Here is a 26,837-nt window from a genome sequence, read left to right on the forward strand (position 1 = left end):
TTTCACTCTTTGAATGTGTGCGTGAGTGTGTGAGTGTGTGTTTGTGTGTGTTTTATTATTGTATCCAAGGCAAAACAGCCGTCTCTAAGTTTCCATCCTCCTCCTCCTCCTCCTCCTTTTCCTCCTCCTTCTTTCTTCACCTTTCCCTCCCCCCCTCTACCTTCCTCCCCATTATTCTCCTCCTCCTGCTGCTGCCTTGCCAAAAGACTCCTCAAAAGCATGGCGGGCTCGTTCGACAGCCACTTTGCCCGCCATAACATGATGTGGCAGTGCCAGCTTTCTCAGCCGGACTGCCGCTGCTACCGCGTGGACGGCTACTCCCTACTGAAGCGTTTGCCCCTCCACCCCCTCATAGGTCCCCGCTGCCCGCTGCAGTCCGTGGGCCAGTGGCTCGACTCCATCGGCCTGGTCCAGTACGAGAACCACCTGCTGGCCAATGGATTTGACAACGTCCAGTTTATGGTGAGTGTTTTTAGTGTGTGTTTGTATGTTTTGAAGAAAAAAAAGGAGGCTGGAGAGATCTTGATGCTGGGAGTTTAGGATGGGATATGTTCATACATTGGTCTCCCTTTCTTGTTCTTTTTTTGTCTTTGCTTTGGCTGTGTTTTCTATTTTTGTGTGCTTTAAATGTAATCTCTCTGTTTGTCCCACCTCCCTCTAAGCTCTCTCTGCTCCCCTAGGTGTAGCTCATTATTTCTCATCATTTTCTTTGCAGTGATTAACATGACTAGTTGTGTCTCCTTCACTCTGATCTCTTTAATTTATTCAATTTCCTCCTCTTTGTATCCTCTTCTTTCTTCCTTCTTCCTTTGCAACCATTGCTGCCTCTCCCCACTGATGCCATGTGAGGTTCCTCCTACGCACAGAAATCCTACGCCACTCTATCTCCAGCATCAAGCTGCACACATACATGCTAATGCTATTTTTTTTTACACTAAAAATGCATGCTTAAACCATGCTTGTTTCATGGTTTTTACATACACTACCACATGATCGCACACAGAAATACAACCACCTGTAGCCTGTGGATCAGGATGCAACCTGATCCTCTGTTTTATCTGATGGTTCCTTCATCTACAGTGACGTAGGAAGAGAAACTCACTGGGTCATTTTGCATTCAGAAACTCTCTTTTGATGTTGTCGTGGGTGTGTGTACATGCGTGGGTTAGTAAGACTTATAGCCACAGGGAGACAGAGAGGGTAAGTGAACGACGAAAGAGGGGAAAGCGAAGGGAAGCGATGATGCCAAATTGAGAGAAACTGCAGCAGGGGCAGAATGATCGGAGACTTAGCAGAGGGATGCTGACTGAATGAGTTTAACTGGAGTTGCAGATTATCGCTGTTGGCAGGGGGGAGGGAGGGGGCGGGATATATCTCAAAAATGGCAACTTTTCAGGACTAAAACAATGTTTTGAGGTTTATGTATTAAAAGCAAACTATTAAATAAAACTATTAATAGTATTAGAGTATTTTACCAACCTGTAGAGGAGAAAGTGTTTGGTATATTTGACATTTCTCACATTGAGGCTGCCAGCTGCTTTATTTTTGTGCAATCATACCTATAGGTTTCATCATTTGCAGCAGTTAAATATTCTTTCCTGCCGTGAAGTCAACTAAAAATATATGTAGGCATTTGTATATGTTTTTATGTATGTGTGTAAGTGTGTGTGTGTTTGTGTGATCTGGTCCTCCACTCAGTGTGACCTGCATCTGTTCATTTGGTTACCCTGGCAACAGGAGGAAATTAGAGAATCTCTGTTTCTTTTTGTGTGTGTTTCTCCCACACGTGGTCAGTGTATATCTGTATGTTTTTGGCCACGCTTCACAAGCATCCTTTTAAAGGGTGTTTTCTTTCCCTTTTTAAGTATTTATTACAGATGAATTGGTTTTGGGGCAGGTAGAAAATTGCTGTTAATTCTGCGTTTAAGGACCTTGTGTTGGCTCATCTACATTTAAACATCTCCGACTCTGCAGTGGTTGATTATTTCTTCCTACTAACCCATCAACATGCGGACCTCGTCAGTACTCTCCTCCTTCCACCCTCTCTTTTTTCTTTTACTGTCCTCCTTCCTTACTCCTCCTTTATTTCCTTATGCCAGTTCAAGCTTTATTGGCATAATGTTTTGATCGAAAAACATGTTGCCAGAGCAAGTGCATAAAGTAAATAATACATAAAATGACTGCATTATGAAAGTGTCGATATAATCTAGCACATGGAGTGAAACAGCTTTTTATTGATAACATAAAATAAGCGAGAGGAGAAATACACTGCAACATAAAAAATAAAAATATCTCTTTTACTATGTATTACTTTCTCCTCCCTCTAAATCCTTGTACAGTAATGCCTCCAGCATAAATGTTAGTTATCCTTTTCTACATATTCTTTATAGTTTGCATTCCAGGCTGTTGTAAACAGTTTATATTATTTACCCATAATCTGTGCTAGGCAAGGTTTTTTTTTTACAGAAAAATATACATTTATAAAGTTTTATAAATTTGCAATATTTGCATCATTAACCTTTTGACTTTTTTCCAAATTTGTTTGGGTGTCTCTCTTACCCAAAAATGTAACTAAATTAAAACTGAAAGCAGCCATAATCGAACAAAAACAATGAACTGAAAGAGCTAAAACACTCCATAGAGTGTGGCCTTTGAAATTACACAATGTAGTTTTACACTAAATTGAAAAGTTACTTGAAACAGTTTACAGCATTTCTTTCTTCTTAGTTTTTCACTCTCAAAAATACCTTTTACTGTCATCTGTCAGTAGAGGAATTCACAGACTAACCAAATCAATACAACCTCTCCTTTTCAGATCTGATTTAAGTTAAACTTGTTTTCTATTAGCAGAGATCACGTCTTCCAAATGTTTGCTGTCTCATATTGAAGTCTTCAAAAAATAAAAAAAATTTTCACTTGCTGTGTATTTATATTGGATCTGTTTTCCTACAGTTGTAAGCAGATGAATGTGTCGAGGTAGGAATCATTGCTGCAGTTGTCTGACTGTCCATGTGAACACATAGTGTTCACATAAGCAGTATTTTATTTTAGCTCAGAATGTCTTTTCTCTATTAATAATGTCCCCAGGTGCACCCTCCATTCATTTACACTCCCACACATATATGCCATCATGTCAGCGTACCAACGTATTTTACTCTCATTTGCACCTAGTTTATAGTCGCTAACGGTTTTTGGCAGTGCTTCTGAGAGACTTCTCTATTCTCCTGTCCTCGCCCCTCTTGTCTCAAAGTGTTTCTCAATAGCTCAGTTGTCTCCTCTGAAATGCCTTTGGATACAATTAATATTGAAAAGAGCTAAGATGAAACAGCTAAGATGACTTCAAAGTCCCTTCTGTGACTGGGCCTCTCTCCGGGTCTTTCTCTGTTTAAAGTTTTTCTTGCGTCCCACTTGCCGAGTGGAGTTTTTAACCTCTTTTTTATTGTTCAGGACTAAACATGAAGACGGTTAGTGTTTTCCGACCTTGGGAAAGCTCAGTGGCTACCACAAATTGATATTAATGCAGTTGAGGCATGGACTACGGGGATTACATTGGTATTTGCAGCACTCCTTATTATTGTTGGCTGTGGATTCTTCAAGGAGAGGTTTGGGTCAAATTCATTTCAGCACCACTCAGTATGGGAAATTAGGTTAAATGGCAGATTCAGACTGAAACAAGTCGGCGCATTAGAAAATAAAAGTTAATTTTTTTTTTTCATTTTCAGGGCCAGTTCAAGTTCATCTGTAGAATTGATTGGTTTGCAAATTAGTTTGACCTAGAGTCTGATCTGTATCAGTGTATGACAGTGCAAAGGCTGCATTTGCTGTGCAGGAATGTATGCATACATTCACATGTACACATAAACATGGACTAGTCCAATCTCCCATTACCATTTACCACTAATGGGGGTCATTAGAGGGGGTGTGTCTGGTCACCTTAGCCATCCAGTAGAGGACAAGTGCTCCTAGACTGATGGACAAATAGCAAAAGGGCGGAGTGGTTGTTATGGAGACAACGTTTGATATGAAGGGCACTGGATGGAAACTAATCACGTCCATGTTAAATGACTGTACATGCACATGCCTACTGTATGTGTGTGTGAGAGAGGGAGAGGTAGAGTAGTAGACAGAAAGTGGAGCTGAAAAAGGATTCATATAGGGAGATCGTATTGTGTGTGTTACATGCAGAAGCTGCAACACAGCGCTAAAAAGAGCCATTGACTTCGAGCCACTATCCACATTAGCTTTCTTGCTAATCTCTGTTCTGATACAAACAAAGCCACACACCTTGTCTTGCATTTTGGCTTGCTGAACAGCTAACAGGGAAAGCTAATTAGACACAATTTACTTACCCTACCAATGCCTGAGGGTTAAAAAATACTCCACTATGTACACCAACAAGTCATTAACTTTGTCTGTTTCTGTTCGGTGCTGGGCAGATAGTTTACAGTGGGTTGAGGAGAGCTTTTTTGCTGAAAACAGCTACTTGTGGAAACTATACTTATTAAAGCAATGAGACTGGAACAGTAAAGTTGCAGGCTGTAAAACCAAAACTTTGAGCTTAAAGAGCTAAATGACTTTGGAGGAACTGTAGTCTGGTGATAAATCCCTGTGTAAAAACATTGATTATTTCTGCTTTAAAGAAAGAAATTCTATTTCTGTATTAGCTCTGTTTTGGTCTACACCAACTCTTAAGGGAAATATCTGACTCTTTCAGCTGCTAAATACACCACTTTGTTCACCATGTTTTTTTTTTTTTGCTGGTCAGGTAGCACACAATGGGCTTATTGGAGCTTTTTCACTGAAAACAGCTGCCTGCACACCCGGTCTGGAAAAAGTGCTTATTAGAGCAGTGGGACTGAACCAAAACAGTGAAAGTCCATCACGCATTTCATCATTTTGTAATATCATCCATTGTCTATATAGGAATATTATATTATACCAGCTTTAAACAATTAAAAAGTCGCTTTGACATGATTTTGATTACAAAAAGGGATAACTAATTGTGGTTACAGTTGGACTTCAAATATTAAGCTGTTTTTATTGCAAGGTCGTACAAATGCATCTAATCATAAAAGTTATTGAAAGCAATGTCTCAGGTTCTTGCATTTTCAAAACCACTTAACGGTGGATCTTAGGAATCTTTATGGCACTCGTCTGTATCAAAGAGCCAAATTCACTTTGCTTAGTACTCTGACTGCAGTCACACTGTCCCTATTAAAGGACTAGTGTGTAGGATTCAGTGGCATCTAGCGGTGAAGTGAAAAATGCAAATGCAGTGTTTGGTTTGGCCGTTCTGGGCTACTGTAGAAACATGTAGGTTCAACATGGCAGCCTCCATGGAAGAGGACCCGCTCCATCTGTAGATAAAAATGGCTAATTTTATGGGAACAAAAAAAAAACAACTCGACCATTCTTACTTTAAGGCAATTATACACTAATGAAAACATACCTATGAATATTATATTCCACTTCTGCCAATAGATCCTACTAAATGTTGGACCCTCGACACTCGTCCTACCAAACATACACACACTCCTCACCAAACATGGCATGCCAGCGTAGACACTTAGAAATGTGACCAGAATATGGAAGTTGAAGGAAGAGACAGACTGAGGCTGATAGTAGAAAGATTAAACACGATTTGTTGTAGCTCACTTGAGAGATAAAATCTCGTAAGCGTCAAGAATCAGAAGCACTGAGACACACAAACACTGTTGTGAACGGTGAAAGAATTTCATGTAAAAGCTGCCTTCATGCAGCACAATAAATTGAAAGAAAGATAGAAGACAGAGCTACAGCGGGGTTGGGTTTGTACATGGAATTACAAAAACAAATGGGTGGCAGTACTAGATAGATAGCAGAAACGAAGAGATAAAGCATGATATTGTGCAGCGCATACTAAAGAAACAGCAGCAGATAACAGCAGCCGTGAGGCTAGAGAAATTAATTCGACCCAACTGCTCCTCAGAGGGAGGAAACAACAATATTTGAAATGAAATTTTGCCATTATCCACATCTCGTTCAAAGGTGGCACCTCTAATCCTCCTCATAAAGGACTTTATTATTCTAAAAGAAACATTCTTATGACTATCAAACTGCCACCATGTTGGTGAAATTTAAGTCAGTGCTTCTTCACTTCTGCAAAAAAAAGATAAATGTAACACCAACAAGTTTGTAAAGAAACCTAAATGAATTGGAATTACAGACTAAAAGTGCAAACGAGGACAGAGAAAAGACGAATATATAAGAGAGAGGCAACAAAACTATGAGAAAAAAGGACTATTTCTTTGATAGCAGAGCAGAAAGAGAGACGAGAGAGAAAAGGCGAAGGATGAACAGAGGCATGAAAGGAACAGAACAGAGGAAGAGCAAGAGATACAGTAGGCCGAGCATGATTTGTAGTACTCATCTAAGCCTTTTGGTGCCGATAATGGCCTTCACTACCATTGCTGAATATCAATTTTTTGCCCCATATCTATTCTTGCCTCAACCCCCTGCTGCTGTGCATGAATTTTAAATCCTACACTCCACGAGTGTTTGTGACCCACTGCGGCGGCGTTTTTAAGCGATGTGGTCAAAGTATCACAAGCATACCACAGGCCATGGCAATTTTATCAACACTGTGGATGCTGAACGCTTTCCGCCACCAGCAAAATAGATTTTTAGTGTTTATACCAATGCTGCATACCAAGTGAATTTATCATACATTTGCAAGATAGAATAGTTGTGTTTACTTTTACAAAACAGAACAATGTGGGCATTAGGAGGAAAGGCTGAGTCTAGAAAATGTACAGACATGACATGGCTTGTCTCTCATTTATCCTAACTCAAGTAACATTGATCCATGTGATATTTATCCACTGATCCATCATGTGCACTTTGAAGTGGCAGATATGGGACAAGCATAATGTCAAGACAGAATGGGAAAGAGGACAGGATTAGAGAAAGAACAAACATTAAGGAACTCAATCTCTTCCTATCAGGATTCCAACAGGGAGCAATTAGTTATGCATCCCCCCACACTCTACTCTGCGCTGACTCTGTGAGTCATTATTCTCCTGCGAAGTTGGAGCATGGTAACTCTAACTTACTTCAGCTTTGGACTGTGTTCTATTAATCAGCCTGGGAGCTGATCTATGAACTGCACTCGTTTCACAGAGGGCCTGGGTGTACAGGTTGGTGAGGAGAATGTGGAAGGAATAAGTTTAGCCACAGGATGAGCCCAATCAGCGGCTGCAGCAGCACAGTGACAGACTAGTGGAGCCCTGGAGACAAAGTTAAACTAATAAGCTTGCAGCAACATCACTCACTTTTTAAGAGGCTTTTTTTCTCCAAAGTCTGTTGACATTTTAAACTTCTATTCCTCAAGGTAAAGTTTAGACAATCTGCCTGGGCACAGAGGGTACAAAACATGATGTGAAAATAAACACAAGTACATGGATTAATAAAATGAGAGCATGGATTAATAGACCGTGTGTTTGGTTTAACAGTCTGTGCACATGGATTTATAAACTGAGGAGAAGAAATCATTTGGAATAGCACAGAAAAGATGCATTAATAAAAACAGTAATTTTCAGTATGCACCTTTGACCTTCAGAATAAAAGGTGTGGGTGGGTTAGATCGTTTTAGATACTATAATTAGTTATTTTATATGCTTCTACCCAATAGTGAATGCACTCATTAATAATAGGTGTCAGAAAAACACTGAGATGACTGTACCAGATATTCCAAGCGTACAGTATGTTGCACATACAGTACGAGGGTCAATCAGCTATGTGTTAATGTCCTGTTTGATCTGATTTGAATGTTAATTCAGTGTTTCTTACAAAAACTCTTTGTTTGTTCTTGCAAGATGCATTTACTCCCTCATCTGTCACCACTTGCAAAGCAAATTTTTTACAGTATTTTTAAACCTAGATGTTTATATGAATATTGCTAGCTAACAGTTGCTACATTTCTTTGCCATGTTGCTGCCACCAGCTGTCAATCATTTTATTATTCATATTTAATAGTCCAATGTGTAACATTTAGGAGGAACTATTAACAGAAATGGAATATAATATTCAATAGTTGTGTTTTGTTACTTTAGAACGAGCCTTTTATATCTACAGATGCCATGGGTCGCCCTCCATGGAAGCCGCCATGTTGAACTGCCATGTTTCTATAGTAGCAAACAAATACTGGCTTTAAATGGGGCCATCGTAGTTTCTCCTTTGAGCTTGGACGGGGAGATGCCAAAATCCTACACACTGGTCCTTTTAAGTAGAGATCCACACATTCATTTCTGGGAAATGCTCAGTAAACAACCGCAGTCTTCAGGACCAGCTCAGATGGATTGCTCAAGGGCTCCTCAAAAAATCCTTTCCTAGAGGATTCAGGACTTTAACCTTCTGGTTACTATAATTTTTACTCCAGCACTGCTCCAATATTTCCTGAATAACCCTCCACCTTTCTTCTATGTTTGATATTTAAGTTGCTTGTCAAGTCTCGACCTGTTTGTAGGCTGGGACAGTTCAAAGCCCTCCAGTTACAATGTAAATGTTGTGTGCTGATCTCGTAGCTTTGGCTAGAATATCTGGATTCTCAAAAGTAAAGCAACCTGAACGGTGATTTCTCTGGCAAACGTTCTTCAAGATACTGCCGTGAAAGACAAACGACAGCTATCTCCTATCTGGAATTAAAATGTCACAGCCTCAAGGCAAAATGTCCTTTTGGAGGGCATAGCGGTCCCCAGAGCCAACTTCAGGACAAAAGTAAAGTAAAGTAGAGGGAGGAGAAAGCAGATATCTGCTATCTACCTGCTTTTTCTTCTCATCGTCTCTTGGATGTTTATAATTATTATTAGTTTGACAGGAAGGATATGTAGAGGGACTGACAACTGTAATCCTTCACTTCTACACCTGTGTATGTACTGTGTGTGTGTGTGTGTGTGTGTAGACTGCCTCCAGGCTGGTCACACGGTCCCTCTCCTGCTATTTCTTTACCATCATTTTGATGATTACCTTACTTTACTTTTTACTTCTGTCAGAATCTATGTTTCTGATGGTATTTCTGGCTGACTTGACTTTCTCATTGCTGCAGCTGTCTTCACGCACATTACATCTCTTCCAATCCCTCCCTGATTTCCTCCTTTCCTCTAATTATCTGTCTGCATGAAGACTCTTTCTTACTCTCTGGAAGGGGGATGACGGAAAGGTCTGTTAAGGTTTCCCATTGGATTAATTAAAGGTGAAACTCTGAATGATACTCTCACAGGCTGCTGCGTGTGAGCCAGAGTCTTAAATAAGAATATCAAACTTGCCCTCTTCTGCTCCATAAATGCTAACGTTAGCTGTTGTTTTGTTACTCTCCAGGGCAGCAATGTGGTGGAAGACCAGGACCTGCTGGAGATTGGGATCCTCAACTCGGCCCACAGACAACGCCTCCTGCAGGCCATCCGGTTGCTGCCCAGGGTCAGTACTGCAGCTAATACATCCAACAAGAACATCTCAGCAAGCTCTGATTAACGTGAACTAAATCTGGGCTTTCTAATCTGTGGTTATTATAAATATGAATAATATATGAAATGTATTTTCGGTTGCGGCGTGTAAACACAACATTCAAAGTTAGCCCCACCTCCCCGGCTTAACGCTTCCTCTTAGATGTGTGTTTAAGATCTAGTAGCCGATCTGTACTTTCCCGCCCTCACACCCTGCACACTGTTATTGGCTGGGAGCTACACACCCACTGCCCAAAGGCTGATGCCTAGAAACGTCAACAAATGGCAAATAAGAAATACAGGCCGAGGGCAGGGTCTCTGCAGATACAGACACAGCCACACACTCCTTGTGGCATCAAGGGGATGAATGATTCAGGCACACAAAGACGTTACTGGAGATCACAGCGTCCAAACCATATTGAATTAAATGGTGCAAGAAAACTGCTTACACTAATAAATCCACACTGTCTTGCGCCTGTAAAATTCACATCGAGATCAAAACATATAGACCCACTTTGAAATTTGATTTGTTAATTAACAGTTGCTTAAAATTGACCAATGGCTGTTGAAATAATACAGAAAATATTTACAGACTTACAGGAAAGTTTGTGTCGAATGAATTTTCATGTCTGTGTGATACAGAAAGTAAGATCAAAGGTGTGTGACTGTATGGAGAGAGAGAGAGAAGAAGAAAAAGGAGTCTGCATAAGAGAGGACAGAAAGAAAAGGGAGAATCTGAGCTCAGAAATAAGCAGGTTTCATACAGACACTCAGGAAACTTTGATCTCCAGTTCCCCCCCACCTTAAACTTTCCAAAACACTGTAAAAAATTAAACCTTTAACTTTTGTCTGCCATCACACGCGTAGGCAAACACATGCTCAGCTTAGGTGGAGGATGTGGGATGTGGGATGTTGGTTTGAAGCACCATAAACTCTCTGAAGTTGTTTTGACTGTCAAAATAAAAGTGAATGAATTATGAATTATCTGCGACGCTCTCAAAGCATCTCACTCAAGGCAATAACTCCCTGCTGTTGGCGTCCTATTCTGCCCATTCTCAAAAGTTAGGCTTGTGTTTAGTTGTTTGCACTGCAAATATTTGAGAAGTACGTGATTTTAATCCAGCATGTAGTTATAAAGCTATTCGCTATACTGAAAGATTTACTCTGCTAGAGCTCAGCATCTCTTGTACTCTGCTGAACTAGGGAAGGTCTTTTATAATAGAATAAATCTTTAATGATCCTCATGTAGAAATGAGGCTGTTGCAGCAGAATGAAGACAGAAGATGGGGGAAAAGTGCATTGCAGCAATCAAATATAGTGTAAATAGAATTTGAACAGTCTTGTTATGTAAGAAATGTAGGCTGTAATGAAGTTAGCATTTGTACAGAGTGTACCTTAAGATACCAGCTGTTCTTTGCTACCAGGCTCCGGGTCAAAGGCAGTGCACCATATGGACAGAAAAAAACATTTCCTCACAGTATCACTATATTTATGAGAATATAGAGGAAAACAAAAACTTACATCATGAAACTACCCAAGCAGAGAATGGGCAGAGGCGAATATGCTCAGCAGTCCAGAATATATTTAATATATTTCTAGTAAATAACTGCAGAAAAGTAATAAAAAGCTAAAAATACAGAAGTGGAAAGATCACTCCTTACGCTCTTTCTCCTTCCCGTTTATACCAAAGGTGCGACCCATCGGTTACGATGGCAACAACCCCACATCGGTGGCAGAGTGGTTGGAGTCGTTGGAGCTCGGCGACTACACCAAGTCCTTCCTCATCAACGGTTACACCTCCATGGAGCTGGTCAAGAAGATCTGGGAGATTGAGCTCATCAATGTAAGTAACATAGTTATTTTCACTGTGTTTTCCATTTTAAAGGACTTTTATTATGATCTTATTGCCAACAAATCCCACGAGAAGACCAAAACATTGCCTATGTACCCAAATCTTGGTATATCGTATTCCTCCGTGTCACAAACCTCCACATGTATTAATTAATCACAATTTTTATTTATTTTTTAAGAGCAGGATACTCAGTTTCTTCTCTCTGAGAAAAAAACTGTGATGATGGTTTGACGACCTAATCTTACAAGATTACTAGACCTTTAAACCACATCTAACAGTCTTCATCAGCAGTTAGAGTTTGCATAGTCACTTAATGCTATGACCAAAGGAGGTGGCGTTTGAAAAACTTTTACATATACCAGGCAGGGAGGGTCTATGAAATAGGCCGTTTGGCTGCATTATGGGAAATGTAGGAAACCAGCCCATACCAGGACCTAAAAGTCCAGATATTTGGCCTCTGCCAAACAATTCTTTTTTAGTAAGTCTCTTTTTAGTACCCCGACTTTCTGAATGTGTCTTCATTAGGAAAGAATTGTCTTGGAGTTGGGTACCACAGACTGGGTAGGAAAGTAGGAAAGTATTGAGTGATAGACTAAAACATTTATAGTTTTGGTCCTTTCATGTGATGTGATATGTCCGATATTTTACTTGCTTTTAGTGTGAAAAAACTTTATTTTTGTTTTTCATTCATGTGATGCTGTCTTGATACTAATAGAATAATCCCTTTTGTGTCAACACACAGTCTTATCTCTTACTTTAAAGACATTTATGTGGCAGGTCAGACTGCTCCCTCATAGACAGATATTAACTACACCTTTAAGCCGTGGAAAATACCCTTTTAGCTTAAATGAGGGCTTCTGATGGATAGATTTGTTGGGGCTTTGTGAAGCTGAACACTTGTTGTGCTGTCCTCATCTCTCACCTCGGTGACAGACTGAATTTGTTTCTCTTGCTCAATATATCACACTAGAGACCGATACATCAATTCTCGCAGAGGCTTTGTCCTTTGGATTTTTATCCAAAACACAGCTGAAGTCGATGTGAAAGTTCCCTCTGTGGGAAGGATGCTGTAGTCATACAGTGCAGAATGCCCATCAGGCATTTCTTCTCATTACTGTGAAATGCATGCTAAGAATACAAACAGGAGGGAGGTGCATTTTTTCTGTTACATCATAACCTTACTGCATTATAGCTCTTTCTCTATTTTACTTCTTGTCATAACAGCTCTTCCTCTTGCTGTAAAAGTTCTTGGTTTTAAATGTGCTGTAATAAAGAGCAAGTAGATAGTTTGCAGCTGCTCCCCCTTGATTGAATTCTCTCCTTCTGCAAATATCAGTAATGCTGGATAATAACAAGGTTTGACATTTGAGCTCCTATGTTGTCACAAGTAGTGCAGGTTCACTAGAGTTGGGATTTGCTGCAGCTTGATCTCATCGGAGTGATGTGCTCCTTTGATGCTCAGAGTGTAACGAAATCATGCTCGATTGGAGAGGGCGCCCGCCTGGCTGATTTCAATGAGAGAGAGAGAGAGAAAGAGAGAGAGTGAAGGGGTTTTTTCCTTCCCAGCGGAGGATAAAGTGATAAAGTGATGAGTGATCAGCTGGAGGAGGTGGAGAGGGAGTTATATAAGCATGTGGGATGCAAGATGTTTCACAGTGCTGGGGATGCCGCCCACATGCTGCGCTTGAGTGTGTGTGTGTGTGTTTCTGGATGCATATGTGAGATAGAGAAAGTGTTAATACATGCTTATGTGTTTATGTATGCGTTTCAAATGTATCTCTTTTAAACACAAGTGAAACTATACATCAATCTCCTTTCTGTTATGGGAAACAGAAGAGCCTTAAATGAGGTTCATATGAAGCACATATGTACGACATACTCCTTCAGTATGCCTATTTAGACCTAGACATGTGCATGTAAATACAAATACTGTATAGCAGAAGGATTCTGTCTATATGAAGAATTGAGTGCACTGCACTGCAGTTCAGAGTGGAGCCACTAGAGGCTGCACAAGTACACGACAAGGCCACAATAACTTCTACTGTGATTGTACTTCAGTGTTTGGACTGAGCCCCTTTGTTCCAGTTAAGGGAAAACTTAACACAAAACTTAACGCTGCAGCATATTTTAGACAGTATAATGCTCCTGTGCACAAAGACAGGTGCATAAAGATACTTTATCTCATGTATCACTTAACTCCATATATCATATTTTCAATTTAGTTTAAAGTCATAGGCAGTTTTCCTGGAATGATTTTGTATTGTATGATACTAACTTTCAGGAAGATATAGGTGGTGTTTAATTGATACACTTCCAAATAATTAATTACAGTTAATTGCTAACATAACTTACAGACATGGATGAATAATGAGACACTACCAGAGCAGCTCTCAAATACTATAGCATACCACAGGAAACCTTTGATGCATTATATGCAGTTAAAGCTGAGCTATTTTCCTGTCAAACATATATTTAAATAGTTTAACTGAATTTGTTGTAGGTCGCCTACATTTGCAAAATTAACAAAAATACAATAAAAAAGAAGAGGCCCAAGCACACTCAGTAATCTATTCATGCATAGAAAGTCTTTCACAGCAAAAAGTAAATGAACAATTTACTTGATTGCCTGAATAAATATAAAAAAATATACTTATAGACTTCCCCTATAATCACTGTAGTACTATGCTTCATAGTTATGTCCAGAAATCATCCTTGGAAACTATACTAATACTACTATACTAAGTGAAAGTGTTAAATGGAAGTCAAGGGTAAAATAAAGTTACCCTTGACTGGTCTGCACAGAGCCCTGACCCCAACTCCATCCAGCACCTTTGGGATAAATTTAAACGCAGACCTTATCGTATGGGTGAAATGTCCAGCTGTCTACATACTTTTGGTCATGTAGTGTGTTTGAAGCAGATCTAATCGATCGTGTGTGAGTGGATGTGAGAGTGGATGTCTGCTGTACAAGCTGTCCTTATGACTGCGTACCACTGCAGCAGTACGCTTCACTGAAGTAGTCTCTAGGCAATAGAAGAGGTCACTAATATTGCACCTGAGAAAGAGAAGAAGGTGTGTGTGTGTGTGTGTGTGTGTTGTGTGTGTGTGTAGTGAGAGATACTGTAGTGGGAGATTAAAATAGAGTGATGTGGGGAAGGACATATAGCTGTAAGAGAAACAAGGGGATGGAGAGAGAAAGAGGACAATGAGTCTAAATAGAATTTGGCCACTGCTTTCATGTAATCACCAGATAATCGCTATGGGCAACAGATGCTGTGGTGTCCAGGGAGACAAGGGAGGAGCGTTAAGCATTGTTGGAGCATTTTAAAATAGAAGGATAGAAGTGTAAGTGTGTGTGTGTGTGTCCTTTTTGATTGGGCACATATGTGCAATCCTGCTGCCGTGGGATTACAAGAGCATTTCAAAACACCTTATAATCCTGCCTGTCCACACTCACAATATACTGCAGACACAGAGCAGATGCAGCGCGCTCTCCCTCTGTCTGCAGTATATATGTGTGTGTGTGTGTGTGTGTGTGTGTAGTTACACCTGGTCCAGGTTAACTGTTACATTTTAGTCCACAGGAGGAATATTAGCCTGCTTTTCCAGTATATTAAAACTTGGGTCTTATTTTTGTGTTAACATCTAATCTTCTCCTAAACAGTGTGAAAGCTGAGGCCAGAACTCTCTTTATTTGTTTAAAATATGTACAGAAAAAAGACTTTAATCTCTGTTTTATAAGAACAATATTATAATAATTATGTAACTTTAAATACTATCAAGGATAGACACCATGAGAGGTAGTTAATAAGGGCTTATTTGTTGTTATTCATTGTTATTTGTATGTTCTTTGTTTGTTTTTAACCCTTTGCAGTTGAGAACCTCCAAATAAGTTTACCTTGTGGTTTAAAACCTGCGTGATCATCTGGCTCATGTTTCTGGTCCCATCAGTCTTTTTATTCTTCGCACTGTTTTATTTTTACTGATAGAAATGATGATCAGAACTACAAAAACTTAACCCTAAAAAATCAGTTGTACAGCTAAATTAACTATGCCAACATCAGTTTCACATAATAGAGAATAAGGTGTACATATATGCAGTTAGTATAGTAAATGTATGTACAGTTATTCATGGGACAGTATAAAAAAAGCCTCATACTGTATAGTAGAGTGGGAATTAAAGGCCCTGAGAACCTGAAATGAAAACTCATTAAATTAGATTTTATACCTTTTGAATTATTAAATTAATATTAATAGTTAATAAGAATTCAGTATTAAAAATGGTTGAGTAAGTGTGCACATACTGCTTATAATTGGAGTTTTCATACATTGTGCTAAGATTTGACTAATCATATGCCACTGAACATACTGAGCCAATTTGCTTCCACCTATAGTGCTAAAATGTTCACACAGTGCAAAGTCGATTAACAGCAAATTACTGAGTGATTACAGATTTTATCTTTAAGTAATTTATCAAGTAAAAGAAGAAACAGTTAAACCATCTAAACGATTTTCTTGCATTCCTGCGTATCAGACGATTGTAAATGGAGTTCTGTGAATGAGAGGGCAGCAGGTTTTGAACGTCTTCAGGGAGCTGCCATTTAAGCAGCTTTGTCCCCTTAATTTCCCCCTGAACCCAAACTAATTTAGAGGACCGTGTCAGGTACTTGAGAATGTAATAATGGCAAGACATTATGACTCTATCAGCCTGCTTTTAATATCACAAGTCTCCTGATAAAAATCTGTCAACTGTCTCAAGAATAATATACTGTCATAAGCTTCGCTCTGTGAAGCTTCGGGGCGCAACCCAGGCAATGAGAAAGGCTTGTTTGGTAACGTCTTAGCCAGATCTGGACTGACATGTTGACTTTGAAAGCTTCGTTGTGCATGAACATTAGCCATAATCAGAACTGTTAGGCTGACGGTCAGTCTGATTCGCGTTTGACTAAAGAAAATGGCTTAATTGTCCTGTTAAAACCAGGAGGCATTTGAAAACCTTTGATCAAGATTTGTATAAAGATTAATTCTAAAATAACATTTAGTTTAGACGCCTGTCTGTAAAAGCTTTTTTTAAAATTAAACCGTAGCTTTATCCAGACAATAACCTTTGAGTGAGGGGATTTAGGGTAAATGCATCCAAAAAGACAGATGTTGGTAAAAATACAATTAATTTTAAGATGAACATGATAATGCTTCTAAACAGCCTTCTTAATGTTTTCATATTTTATTAAAGTGTCTGTCTGTCTCTTGGAAGAGAGTCTTTTGTTATCCAATAGTAGATGACTGGACGACATCATATACATATTAATTTCCCTGCAGTGCAGTGAGCTTACAGACACATCGTGTATAAATCCACATGGTGGTGCTGCTGCCTCTCAGTTCAGTCGGACCACCTCGTCTTGATGCGAGTAAAGTACAAAACAACTGCGTCAAGGCTGCAAATTGCTCTCATTTCAAGTGAGTCCTTGGAGAGCCCAGAGCGAACCAATTAGAAATGGATTTCGTTTTGGAAAACCACGTTCAGGACTGTGGAGTGCAGATAGTTTCTGGTCCTCGAGGAACAATTCCCTTAATGTTTTCTAGATAAGTGGACCCTGATATCACAGAGAAGAGTGCCCTCAAATGTGTGTTTTGTGTGTGAGTGTACATTTTGTGTGTCCTTTTGTTACCTGTTTATTTTGCTGAAAATGGAAAGGATGTGATTGAAGGTCAGTGATAAATGAAGACTTAACGGTCTTGCAATATATCCGTTTCTCTCAATCAGTGGTTACCAACATTTTAAAGTTGTGACGCCTTAATATAAAACATCTCACATCTCACTGCTGCCCTTTGTGATGAGGTGCATGTATACAAGTTGTGAGTAGTCACAGAGATTTTCCTCTCTCAGAATTAAAGTAAGTTTATACATAAAATAACCAGATAGGAATTGCTGAAATTGAGATAACATTTGACAAATCAAGGTTCTTCATTATGTCTGTACATTGTAATTCTGCTCACTGATTAAAAAAATTACCTGAAGTGGTCTAACATAGTAGTTCCTAACCATTTTGGTTTATGACTGTTTACAGCAACTACAATTTATAGCAACAAAATGTACTTAAAGTTTCAAAACTTTATTAAACTTTATTAAACTTTATTAACTTTAATGTAGTAGCTGATCAAAAGTGGACGAAATGATATTACTTAATGAAATCTGAAATAGTAACTATAGCTGTCAGATAACTGTAGTGGAGTAAAAACTACAGTACTTCCCTCTGAAATGTAGTGAACTTGAGGTATAAAGTAGCATAAAATATAGAGAGTTAGTGATTAAATGTACTTAGTTACTTTCCACCACTGTATTTTGTATCTTGTCGCTCATCTCGCAACACCTCAGATTTATCTTGTGACCTCTTAGAGGGGTCGGGGGGATATTAAAGAGGTAGTTTCCTGTAGAGTATATATCTTCGTATCTCCCAATTAGAGAGAATGTTTGGATGTAAAACAGTGTGTGACGCCTTTCTCTTACATGTGAAGACCTGTTAGTGTGAGTTCACTTTATATGAGTGCGTGTTTTACCTACAGGTTCAGACTTGTCCCTAAATTCCACAGTATTATTACAACATGCACAAACACACTAAACTAGGAATGTGTTCTAAAAAACCTCAAAATGACTAACTCTGTGTGTGTGTGTGTTTGTGTGTGTGTGTGTAACTGTACGAGGGGTCCAAAATAAATTGAGGACAGTCATGAGAGTTCAGCCTTTCTTCTACCGCTTGTACTCCGTTGCCATGACGGCTACTAGTTACCATAGAGACTAGAGATATGTGCACTTGGTATAAATGAAATGTGTTTGTGTGCATGTGTGTGTACTGGATTGTCTTTTCCTGACATTACTCCAAATACTCTGAATTTATGTGTGTGTGTGTGTGTGTGTGTCATGTTCCTGTGCTTATCACCTTATTTGTCACCTCTCCAAATGGACAGATTGCCTCACATCCCAGCACCAGATGGTTCTTGCCTTCGTTAGATACTGCAGGATTAAACCCTATATATCATACGATACCTACACACACATGCACTCACAATTCCGTTATCACGAGTTTTCACACCAAAAAGACGTCTATGTGTGTTAAGGTATGTAATTGTGGCTGTCGCACAGTTGCATGGTACTGTAGGTTCATACATGACCGACGTGTTCAAATGTGCGAGGATGGAGTACGTTCACATACAGTATGTGTGAAAAGGGAGTGAGTAGTAGCTTTCTTGTGGGTGGATTTGCCTCAGGACTGCAGTGTACTTCAGCGTCCCTGCCTGCCGATATCGCTCTACCGCAGCCTTATTTGGCGTTTGCACTTCCCGTTGTAGCGCTCACCGTGCTGAAGATAGTGTAGGAGGTGTCAGGAGAGAATGTGTGTGACCCCCAAAGCACACCCTGAACCTGTGACTCAGTAGTGCTGCAGTAGCTGCCAGTCTGCTGCTTCACAATCAGTCAACATCCTCACTTGTTAACTCTGTAGGTAACAACAGGGATGGATTCATTTCTCCTCAGATGATGGAGATTGATTATGTTTTGGATTTTAGTTTATATGAAGCTCAAGTTAAATATACTATACTCACTGATTTCCCCTGAAAGGTTTCTTAATTTTCATCCAAAATGATGATGGATTCATCAGTTTGGCTTTTGGTTTTACTCTCAGCGTACTTAATGGAAATCTATCATTTTAGCTATCAGAGCTTTAAGCCAAACGAGTGTTAAAGGTCAAATTATTTCTGACATATCTCCAAAGATGTTCTTTTTCCTTTTTTCCTTCAATAATAGATCATATTTACAGCAAATTTTAATATCACTCATTATTTTTTGACAGCAAAGTGACAATTTTTGACTGTTGCCTATGAATCATATGACGTCATTTTCATCTGCTGTTTCCAAGGTCAATAATAAAAATTTGGCCTCAACTATTGAGCCAACATTGACATTTAAACGTTTACAATTTTAATACATTGGGCAAACTCATGAGCTCATGATGAAGATTATGTGACATGATCAGAAGCTACAGACCAGCTTGTAAATTAACCTTAAGATTAGATTTTATCAAGGTCAAAATTTACTTTAAGTACACTTGTGAAGTTGTCCTTTAAGCCCTCCGTTAAATTTTTAAAATATCATTCTTAATTTAAGAAATGTTAAGGGGGGAGGGGAAACTTTCATTAATATTTGTCTTTATATTTGTGGCTACTGAGGCCTAATACTGTCTGGGTTAAGATTTCCCTTCCTATTACCAATTGTACCTGCAGAAAAACCGTTATATCTTACTTTTATTTGCTTTTAAAATGGCTTAAAATGGTTCTGCACATTTCTCCTCAAATGTGTAAGAAATAGGGAAGTTGTTTTAAACAATTTAACCCAGATTCTTCCTCAAACTATGGCAAGTACAGTAATGCAATCAAATGTGTTGTGTGTAAATTCTCTTACATTATCCTTAAGGGTTTATTTACTTCATTTAAATCTTTAGCTGTTTATTAGTGTTTTCTCAGAGGGGAGACAAGGGTGAGTCATGCACTATCTTCGGTTATTATCCTACTGGATCACATAAGTAGACTCTTGTAAATGACAGAAATAGTCAGAATGACGTCTAACTTTGTGGGTTGGATTTCATGTATGTGACACTTGCAGTCACACACATGTGAATATATACTCTCACGCATAAACACATGCTCATGTTTAATATAATGCACCAAACACAAGCACTTGGTGTGGTCTCAGTTGTGTCCTGTAGTCAGTTGATAGCTGAGTCTACTGTAAAAGTAAGTGAGTCAGGTTTCAAACCAGATAAGGATATTTGGTTGTTATGGCTAAAACGTCATACACATATATTACGCAAGCCTGCTTAGTGGTGACGTTTCCATGAAGTATATGAAGCCTAAAGGAACATTGCAAAAGAGTAAGTAGGATCAGATAAGTGGGAGTTTCTTTGCTCTGAGCTATTTTCTGCCAATGTCTAAACTTGTTTGCATAGTTCATAGTTTAGGTGAACTGTGCAGAATTGACTAATACCATAGAGTGGCAATGTGGAAGGCCTTATTTTGGGTGTCTGAGAAGGTTCTGGAAGTTAGTTTCATTAATTATTAATGTTAAAGTCACAATGTGACCCACAGTGGGAGCACTTCTAAAGCTTGGATGGGCATCAAACTCTCCAGGTTGAGCGGCACGATGATGACCTGGTGCTCTGACCATGAACCGTCCCTGGTTCAGATCCAGTTTTTGCGTGTAATCTCCACTCCACTGTAGGCTATCAAAGAAAGTAATATTTTTAATAATTTTTTAACTAATATGAGCAACTGCGTCAGACAATATCTGGTTCTTTGATAAAATATCAAGGTACAAGTTTGTGTATATAGAAACGCAAGGAGAGAAGTCAAACGATGAATCCCAGTAAGCAGAATCTAGTCTTGCAATACCAGCAGATCGGAGATCTTGGCGCCTACCAATCGTCTGGGGGATTTCTAAATGCAAAGTATTTGCTTGAACAGTGGCGCAAACAAACGTATGCCCTTTACTTCAAGGACAGGCCTTATCTGAAACAATGCTCTCCTCCTGCAGTAGTTAAACAAACAAGAAATATACTGTAGCGAATCACTTTGTAACACACAGAGAGCTTTTTGAAAATGAATGTCCCAAGCAACATTATATGTTACAACAGTGATTACAAGCACGCAACGTCTGCATGTCATTGCCATGTCACCACCCTAAAGACTAAAGAAAGTCGTCAGTCTATATTAAATGTTTAGCAGTTTAAATCAGTTCTTTTCGAAGAATTCAACAACTACGGTTAGGTGTTTTGTGCCAAATTGCAGCAACATGTTTGATTCACACCTCTGATTGGCTTCTTTTCCACAGGAACAGTGGCTAAGCCTAATGAGTATTGTATTTAGAGCCTTTCAGTACTCCAAACGGACTCATACTTAATACATAAAGATTAGTTAAGATACCATTAAAGGAATGGTTCCACATTTTGGGAAATGTGTTTATTTACTAGCTCTGTCCTACCCTTTCAAATAGAAAAGCTTTATTTTTTTTATGTCAGTATTTTACATTGAAGTCATATTGTGATGATGATACTGCTTGTTTAACTGACTCAATTCAAGCTGCACACTGTCACAAACTGGCTCAGGGAATGTGAGAAGTAGTCCACGCAAGGGATTTACTTAAAACAAGAGTTTTAAGTCCACATTTACACTCCTTGTGAGCCAGCACAAGCTTGTCTCTGTACGGGCCCAGTGTCTCCATAGTGACGAGATGGAGAGGAGGAGGAGGAGGGGGGGATGTAAACTGGGTAGAAAGAGAGCGAGTGCAGGGAGAGAGAGAGAGTGTGTGTAGAGAGAGAGAGAGAAAAAGCGCTCAGGCAGAGACATGTAGGAGAACTAGTCTGGCTGCCGCAAGCTGAAGAAAGAGGAGGAGTTGGTGAGCGCTGGAAATCTGCAGAGGGAGTGAGAGAAAGAGAGACAAAAGCTGGTGGTGAGGAGGCGAGGAGTAAAGCAAGGAAAGCGTGGCTGAAGACAGAAGAGAAGGAAGAGGCACTTGTCTTGGACGGAAAGAAAGCAGCAGAGTGTGAGAAGAGAAAACACAGGAGCAGGCAGAGGAGCGCAAACTGAGTACGACTCTTCAGCCTTTTCATTTGGAATAAGTCCAGTCTTGACGAGAGGTAGGTAACCCTGCAGGGAGACGGGACAGGACATGAGTGATGAGGAAAAAAGAGGGATATCTGTTAAAAAGAAAGAGAAAATGGAAGAGAAAGAATATGATACAATGATGAGCCGTAGATCCTTTTGTTCTTTGCTTGCTGTTTTATGTGTGCATCTATCATCTCTCTGTTTGGCGAGGCAGAGGTGATTACAACATATGAAACGCTTCCATGGCGCTCAATCAACACTGCTGACTAGGCTAATTTACTGGCTGTGTGCACGTGTGTGTGTGTGTGTTTGTGCGCGCAGGTGTAAGAGATAAATGTTTTTTTGTGCATTTAGTGTGTGGGTGTCCTCGAGCCACCTGAGAGAATGAGCTCCGTGATGAAGCATCATCTGTGCTTTGCTAAAACTTAAGTTGATGCAAACTCCCATTATTACACCAGTATCATCACACAACAGCAAGTAATGCATCACCTTTTTTGTCTCTTTTGTAAAGACTTGTGTACTGGGTGTATTCTTGGTTTTCTTGAACATGTACTGTACATGAAATTGGACCAACTTCTTATATTTGTACATGTCACAAGACTCTAAAAGTCAAGTTAAATCCCAAGTCAGATGTCAGCTGAGAACATGGCAATTATTTTCTGTAGTTCCACATTGAGTGAAGTGAAGCAGATAAAAAGAGCAAAAAGCTATTACTACTACAGTAAGATGCACTCAAATCCAACTGCTGCCCTAATTTGTGTCCTATCCTCGTTTGCATGCACTAACATACTCTTAGAAGATGGCGAGAATCTGGGACAAGACCAAGAAAGAATATAGCTGCTTAAGAGAGAGATGTTGTGGCTTCAAGTTAGTTTGTAAGGGTCTCTGAAGGCGTAAAGGCTGAAATGGTAAACATTTATTAGAACAAGGGAGGCTAATCAGCTGTTTTCAGGTTTTTAATCCCAGCTTTTCGCAATATCTCTCATTCTGTGCAAAGTGACGCTTTTAAATCACTCAAAGAAACTTCAGTTGAAGGCTTCCTTGCTTTGTCTTAAATTACCCAAAATCCACCGGCAACCCAGAGTCTAACAGGCAAGATGACTTAATATTTCCTTGCCTATACAGTATTGTTTTCCAACAACGATGAAGGGAAACAAGGCAACATTGACTGAAAAAGAAAATAGGTGAGAACCTTGTACAAGGTAAATACAGGGAAAGATTGAGACAGGTCCTAGCAGGACAGTGGAAGGAGAAGAGTTTGTATTCTCCAAGCTGTTGAAGAACAGCCTGGACAGATAGAAAGATTGAGTTGGAAATCCTGCCAGATGCTTTTTACCTCAGACGCCGGTCGATCAATCATAATCCTGCCTCCTGTTCATCGAATCGTCACCACGGCGAGTCACAGCAATAGATTTCCCCTTCAGTGACCGGAATTAGTCAGTAGGCAGCTCAGAGAAACCACAGCGTGATGGATGATGCTGTGAGAGACATTGTGGACAAAGGCTTTTAACACAGTGACTGAGGTATTGTTGCTAAGGGTTTAAATTGTAAACTTCTTTATGTTACGTTATGCTACCTGTATTATCAGAAGAAACATCACTGGTTTTATTCTTTTTTGTTTACTCAACTCTACCTTATCTTCCTTAAGCAAGTCCTCAAATTATTCATAGCAATACCACTTTTATTTCACACCCTTCAGTCATTTACATGAGTAGGGTAGAGATTATTTTCAAAGTGTTGACATCTTATTTTGGGACTGAACTGTGTCACAAAGCAGGAACACAGACTATAAATCAGCTGATCTTTTTTTTTCTTGTCTGAAACGTTTGTCCTCATCAGCAGGTTGAGAAATGTGGCCGAGGCTTAAAGTCTTGAAATTCCTGTGTACACGTGTGGTTTGTGTATGCATGTATCTTGCTTTAGGTTGGTCTATGTATAGCACCAACGGCTTGGATCTCACTGTCAGCCGCTTGTAATATTTGGCTACATGTACGCTGCTGCTCTGATATAGCTTGATTCAACCTTAGCCTAGTTGTAATTTAAGTGTTCACTAAGTGGATATTTATGTTTCACTAAATTTAAATAGGTTGCGCCACTTAGTTCTTATGTAGAGATCAGTTGTGACCAAATATTGACACCCAACACTAGCTGAACTAGCTAACTTACATAACAGATGACACATGACCGGTTTAGACTGAAGACTAAGCGAAAAACTATGAAATGTGGTCGACCTAATCCTTGATCAAAATTCTGTTAAATACCAATGTGAACTAAATTTTAAGTTGCATTTCACCAAAGCATAATGAGATATTTTCCACTGACAAAACTGTGTAAAACTCTCAAACATACATTTCTTCATTTATGTATATATAAATTAAACCTAATTTTGAAAGAATGGGCATGTAATATGTTGTTTGCCCCATAAAACTGTAATTTCTGCTACATTTTGTGATGCTACAGTGACCATGTTTACTTAGTTGATAGCTTTTGACTGGACTTGGCTACAGATGATTCATAGAAACCAATTTACACATTAATTAATTATTAACTTTGCAACCCGACTTAATAAATTCCAATTATACAGGGAAGCACTTTACACACAAACTTGAATTTTACAATTGTGGGTACAACACAATCTAGGATTCATCAGAGAAACACACACTCAGACACAGACAAACCTCCTTTGCTATAATTTCTAATGCAATTCTGATACTAAACTAATATCCAATGTAAATGTAAATATCATGAAGGAATTGGCACCTAACACTCCCTGGCAGCTGGAAACGGCTCCATCAGGAACAGCATTGGCACAAATAATCCACAGTTTCTCATCTCATATTAAAGTTTTCCCACCACTCACTGGGAATCATGATGGGTACACAGCATGTTACCGTCCAAAGCTGTCCCTCAGCAGAGAGCTCAGAGATGCACATATGGCTGCTACAAGCATCCTATTGACCTCGTCTTGTATCTGCAGCCTCTTTCCCCCTCAAATAGTGCATCTGTATGTCCCATACTTCACTGACCGCGAGCAGCTGTTACATGCAAGCGCTACTGTAGTGTGTAAGTGCAAGGTACCGAACAACAATGTAAACATTACTCCACTAGGCTCTCTCCTTGTTGCTATGTCAACCATAACTGTTATGTCATGTGGACATGCACATCATACAAGCTGCACATGCGTTGTGCATGATAATGCTCGACTGAAGACCTTGCATTTACTGAAAACCTAAGCTATGCATCAGGAACTAAAGTAAAAAAAAAGGTTAATCTATCTGTGAATTTAAATCTCTCTATACATTTTTTTGCATTCTAAGACTTTCACAGTTTGAAAAGGGCCAGAGGTGAATAAACTCTTTGAAGCATCCACACCCAGACATTATTGTACACGCACATATTTCTGCATGTCCACACACAGCCTGCTGCCTTAGGAAAGCTTGTGCTTCTCTGCACTGTGAAAATCGGTTCCATCTTGGGGCTTTGAAGTATTTATTAACCCATAAAAATATCATACACTATTTCCACTCTCATCATATTGAGAATTCAATTCTTCAACTCCTGTGTGTGGTTAAGTGCGTGTTTGTGCAGAAGACAAGCTTTGAGAGATCTTGTTTCCACCTTGATCCTGCAGCATTTGGCAATGTTTGCACACACACACGTACACCTACACACACACACAACACACACACAACACAACCACAACACACCACCACACACACCACACACACACACACAAAAACCCAGCCTGTGCTTCCAGTCATAGTTACAGTTCTCTTGCTATTAATGGAGATATATCTGTCTCCATGTAGGCGGGCTTATTAACAGCCCACTCTCATTGGCTGACTGTTCACTCGGCACTGAAACTAGCCTTCCTATTGGTCCCTGTTGGACATCATTTTCAGTACATCACCCTTAGTTGCAACTCCCCTCCGCTCTCTGGTCGCTAGGCAACCAGTGGTCTCCGGTTTTCCCCCAGTGTTCCCCCCTGCAATGTGTTGTGTGTGTATGTGTGTGTGTATATATGTATATATGTGTGTTTGTGTGTGTGTCTGTAAGAGTGGCTGTGGTTCTAAACAGAGCAGAGATGAAGCTGAAACCTGGTCTTCTCTGTCATGAACCCAGCCTAGCTCACAATTGCTGGCTGCTTTCAGAGGGCTATATGTTGTGTGTCTGAGTAATCTATTGAGAGTCCAGGCAAATCAATACTCATCATTCCAGAAAAAAGCTCCACCTCCCAAACAACGCGCACATTAAGTGAAGGCTGGAGCACTGAGGAAGGGACGAGGGGAAGGTGGCTGGCTGTGATTAAGTATTCAGGGTTAGAAAAATGTCAATAATTAGGGTGAAAAATGAGCCAAGCTTTGCTGCTGTAAATTTCTGTGCGTTCACACTCACAGTGCTATTACACATTATCCACAATGGACAATCCTCAATGCTTTTCTATAACAAACCCTATTGATTGCAAGATGAAGGCTAATTTTGACTTTTATCTTCTTTTTATGTCCCATCTTAGCTGACAGATTTAGTACCACAGCTCCAGCATGATTATTGGCTAATGTTTATTCTGAATATAATCGTAATTATACTGCTTAAAACAGGGCTCTTTCCAGGATTTTAGAAATACTAATGTCACATATTAAATAATGAGCTTTTTAGGTGCTAGTAGGCAGATTTTGTTACGTTCAGACAGAGCCAGGCTAGCCTTTTCCCCCTGTTTCCAGTCTTTACGCTAAGCTAAGCTAATTGACTGCTGGCTCCAGACACATATTTACCATACAGATATATGAGTTGTATCAATCTTATCATCTAACTCTTGAAAGAGAAGATATTACTATAATACAAAAATCTGAAAA

At 39.5% G+C, this 26,837-nt stretch overlaps 1 protein-coding gene across 1 annotated transcript in view; it reads left to right on the forward strand.

Annotated features, from left to right (window-relative positions):
- Nucleotides 1-26,837, forward strand: part of anks1b (ankyrin repeat and sterile alpha motif domain containing 1B) — a gene marked incomplete in the record, with an annotated part of 204,431 nt that overhangs the window by 154,040 nt on the left and 23,554 nt on the right. The window contains 3 exon segments of the mRNA XM_035674093.1: nucleotides 356-462; nucleotides 9,355-9,453; nucleotides 11,170-11,322. Of these exon segments, the coding sequence (XP_035529986.1) occupies nucleotides 356-462; nucleotides 9,355-9,453; nucleotides 11,170-11,322 (359 nt within the window).

The sequence above is a fragment of the Morone saxatilis genome, unplaced genomic scaffold (assembly GCF_004916995.1).
Source record: "Morone saxatilis isolate NCDOM2014 unplaced genomic scaffold, NCSU_SB_2.0 Contig10, whole genome shotgun sequence".
In the NCBI taxonomy this organism is placed as follows: domain Eukaryota; kingdom Metazoa; phylum Chordata; class Actinopteri; family Moronidae; genus Morone; species Morone saxatilis.